This window comes from Amphimedon queenslandica, unplaced genomic scaffold (genome assembly GCF_000090795.2).
Source record: "Amphimedon queenslandica unplaced genomic scaffold, v1.1 AMPQUscaffold_10201_Cont17384, whole genome shotgun sequence".
In the NCBI taxonomy this organism is placed as follows: Eukaryota; Metazoa; Porifera; class Demospongiae; order Haplosclerida; family Niphatidae; genus Amphimedon; species Amphimedon queenslandica.
The window spans coordinates 1046-5610 of NW_003549528.1; the positions used below are offsets into that span (position 1 = coordinate 1046).

The 4565-nt window shown below is 35.4% G+C and overlaps 1 protein-coding gene and 1 long non-coding RNA gene across 2 annotated transcripts; one reads left to right on the top strand and one right to left on the bottom strand.

The window, feature by feature from the left end:
- The first annotated feature begins 563 nt into the window (after positions 1-563).
- On the top strand, positions 564-867 carry LOC109590331 (uncharacterized). The gene is made up of 3 exons (XR_002189266.1): positions 564-697; positions 730-765; positions 857-867. It is a non-coding gene; the product is annotated as an uncharacterized LOC109590331 (long non-coding RNA).
- Positions 868-2350: 1483 nt separating this feature from the next.
- On the bottom strand, positions 2351-4232 carry LOC100638111 (sulfotransferase 1C4-like; the record flags this gene model as incomplete). Its single annotated transcript, XM_011410100.2, is given in 4 exon segments — positions 2351-2681; positions 2683-2774; positions 2821-3082; positions 4011-4232. Coding segments are annotated over 4 exon segments (828 nt in total), but the record flags the coding sequence as incomplete, so codon positions are not given.
- Between the last annotated feature and the right edge of the window lie 333 nt (positions 4233-4565).

Genomic DNA, 4565 nt, shown 5'->3' on the forward strand with positions numbered 1-4565 from the left:
ATTTTGGTGATTTTGCATTATTGAGTGAACAATTAATTTTCTTTCAATCACACATTGCCCAATTATTCAAAAAACATAAAAGGTCTTACATGATAATTATGACATATTAAGCCAAATACCTGTTATTATCATTAGTAAGAAAATAAAGTGAACTGTTATGCCACTTCTCCAGTCTCCACAATGCACCAAACAAAGAGACAGTTGGACTATAATGAAAAAATGCACAGTACATATAGCAGGAATGACTACTCCATGAGAGATGTACAATGCACAAAATTTACCTCAATAATTCAGGAACGATAACTATTACATCAAATAAAATATAGTCTAAAAATACAAAAAATTGTCAATACAACAGTGCAAATACATGTATGTTATTGTGGTCATTTCACACGATTCAACCTTCTATTTTTTACACGTACAGCTTGATTAATTAGAAGGGATACTGTCACAATATAATGAAATTCTGTGTTGCATTTTTAGTGCATTGTGTGATGTCATTGATTTGTGAGGCACAAGAATCAATGATGAGTTTTGGGCAGAAATGGCTGGATCAATGTACATGTAGCTATCATAACCTTGCTAAAACATGCAGGGTTTTATCTACTGGGGGGGGGGTGGGGGGAAGGTTCTACCCCAAACTCAATATCTTCCCCCCCAAAATTTTAATGAAAATTTACATAAAGTGTACATAAAGGTACACAATTGTGTACAATTGTGTACATAAAGTGTACATGATTGCTCTGTAAATTACAAATTTATTGAGTAAGCAATTGCATAGTATTACTGTAATATAGTCAGTATTACTTCTACATGAAAGTTTACATGTACTTCCCCCCCAAACCAAAATTTCTAGATAGAACCCTGACATGAAATAAGTAATGCCAGTTACATGAAGGTCAGAGCTAAGTTTTAGAAAGATAAGGCACTGAGACACGGCAGAAACATCCTTAACTATCACTAGTCAAAACTGTAGAGGCCCTAAACCAGCAGCCAACTATTCTGATAATTCCTAATTGCTTAAATCACTTTACTAAAAGCTATAGCATTCTTCTTCATGAGAATCAGAACTCCAGTGTCAAAATATAGAGCAATAACTCATGCTTTAGCACAGGATATTAACTTGCAGCTATTTTTATAAACATATACTACTAAGTCTATATACACTGTATGATGACAGTAATATAGCCACAAATTAAAAAAATTAATACTATTATAGACATGTAAATACCTTCTAATTCCCACGGAACATTATCCAATAAGTCATGGATCTCACCAGCTAGAGCTGTTTCATCCATTTCTACCTTGTCTTCATTAAGTGGTTCGACGATAGTATCTTGCAACGAATCCCATGTCATGTGACTAACATGTGATTTTGATGATGTAACAGGTGTAACAGGAGTAGATGACTGATCTCCACACAGCAACCATCGATTAGCAGGAAACTAAAACAAAAGGTTTGACTATCTGACAGAATATTCATTTCCCGCTCAAACCAAAATAGCACAATAATAACAAGACTTAATACCATAGATCGGGAAATTTTGCTATTAAATAATTTTGCTTTAGAATAATGACTGAGAAATACAGTGAAACCTGCTTAATCCGGTCACCCTTGGGCCAGTTTTAAATGGCCTGATTATGCAGGTGGCTGCATAACAGATCACCCTCTGTAATACAGCCATTTAGTATGGGATTTTGGCTTATGGCTGTAATAGAGAGGTAGCCTCATTATTCAGATGACCTTTAGGACAGGTTTCACTGTATTGAATATTTTGTAAATGGCGATACCATATAGCCAGAAAGTTTCGTGGAAAAAAATTTGTGATTTGGTAGCTCTCAGTCCATTTGTGGATCATCAGTGAAACACTCACACCTCTCATTATCCTGCAAAATATGTTACGATTTTTAATTTTGTGGTGTCATTCAAAACCACAAAAACCACGAAAGTTTTTGGCCACAAACTTAGCACACAACTTTCCGGCTATATGGTATCACAGAAATACAGAACACCTGCAGATCATAACAAATCAACAATATCACATGGATTATATACCTTCTTTGAGTGATTTATAACAGCAACATAATCACTTTCTTTGGTTAAGCCTTCCTTTCTGGAGTCATAGCCACGAGACACCTCTCTGACAAGACTGACAGTCAAACCTAACAAAACCGTCAACAGGTTAGCATACGAACCCCAGCCAACCTTCACTCCCAGACAAAAGAGATACTATAAAGAAACACCTACTGACACGAAGAGGCATTATAACACAGACTCAAGGTAACAAGGTTTCCTGAGTTTAAAGAAGGGCGTGGAGAAAGGGAGGTGTGTCATCAATGTCATGACATATTTAATGTAAAAATCATGGTGCAATAGCAGCATCAAAATATAAAATTAAAATGTTAATTCAATTAGAAATAAAAAGGTCTCATTCAAATTCAAAAACTAAGCCACTTCCTGACATCCTTTTAGTGTATTCAGCATCAAACCTTGCAGACTGCTCATCACTGAAATGATTCTTCCAATCGCCAATCACTCCTTTACGTATAAAAGGTGTAGAATTACTCACGGTAACCTCTGGTGCCTCAGGTAGACTGTCATAAGTAGCTAGTGGGTTATCTTTCATGCTATCAAATGTACACTGTCTAGTAATCTTCTCAATCATTGCATCATCAAGACTACTGATATCCCATGAATTGTGCAATAGTCTTCACTGATCCAGACAGGTCTTTCTTTAAATCTTCATACATTAAGAACAAAATATTCTCAGCATCTAAAAATGATATCTATAATTATCTGATTAAAATGTATGATTATACCCTTATATTTCCACCATTCAAGAACATGATCAAACCATAGCCCAAATGGAACTTCTCCTTTCATAAAGAACTCAAAGAAGCAATTCCAGTCACCAGTAAAATCAAAATGAGTAAAGCGTTTTGCATGATAGTAATAGGACACGGCCACATCTTTAGGATTACGTGCAATGTAGATATACTTGGCTATGGAATTAGCAGGATCTCTTCCAGGCATCATGTGATATGGTAAATGACTCTTTAGGGTACGAGGAGATGACAGAGCCTATGGTAGTATAAAATAAATATTTTTTAATACTAAAAGTGGATTGGTAATACAAACAGTACAAGTAGTCATTTTGCAAGTGAGACCAAATCCAATGGAAAGGTCCATCACAAAGAATCAAGAAAAGGAATTAAATATCTGAACAGAAGAGGCTATATACACACCAAATCCATGTGAATGTAATGCATTAAATTTATAGACTTTTTAATGATATTCATTTGCATACCAAAAATGAAAAAATTATTCTGGCCGCGATGATGGAGGTATATGGTAGCCAAGAAATTCTTTTGTATCCCAATGAATATCATTAATCTAGTTAACGTAGATAAACCACATTGTGCTACTAGATCAAGAGGAAGGTTTGGCATTAGTGAGGAGCTGTCACACCCACCTAACTGACTCAAGGCAAAAAAAGTATTAGAATGCAGTCAATATCCAGTTTTTTCCCCAAGCCTAAGGAAAGATACTAGGAAAATTTATTGCTTAACATGGAAAGACAATCCTTGCTCAAGCCTTGCTTTTTGAGAAAACTAGGATACAGTATAGTATAAAATTTTTGTGGCCAAAAATTTTCGTGAATTTCATGTTTTTTCAAAATTCACAAAAATTAAATCTGCAAAAGTTAAAGTTGATTTAATATGGTTCAATATGGACAAAAGTATAAAACTACAAAAATTAAAGCCACAAAATTGATTTTTTTGGACAAATCTGTGAAATTTTTGGGCCACAGAAATTTTCCACTATACGGTACTCAATTTCCTTATTGGCTTTATAGCCTACATATACCTCCACAAATGACCACCAATTTATTGGAGCCTTTTGTATGCATGGTAGGAAGTTTGGTACTGGCACATACACATTAATATACATGTAGTCCAGCCTGGAGTTTATATAGCATACATTGACAGGCAGTTGAAAGTAAACTTACAAGCACAAAGTCTTTCCCTTTAAGTTCCAGCCATGGTATATCAGCAGTAATATGAGTATCTTTTTCTCCTCCCCTTTGAATGAGTGAAACAATCTGTTGTGTCCATGTTGTGCCAGATTTCGGATAAGAGACAACGTAAAGATCACCAAGAGAGACAGGATGGTCGGGGATTTCAGCTATCCACTTTGGATCTAACGTGAGAACAAGAAGCCCACTAGCAATCTAGCATTACGCAAAGGTAACCTCGTCAAAGCGTCTAGAGACAGGAATGGATCCAATTAGTTATGTGGGTGGTTTTATATCTGTAATACGCATGCGCATCACTCCCTCATGGACAAAAATCACAAAATGGCTGCCACCAACTGAGTGTTTTTCATATTTCTAGTGCTGTCTTTGTGGTTCCAGGCCTTTTTGCTAGTTGTTTGCATGAGTTGGATCACTGATTAGACTAATAGAACCTTGCACTTGGTAATTTATTCTCAGACTGCTATAAATTATGCCTTTTTATATACTGTGACTATTGTAATCACCTATATGTATATAGAATGTATCTTC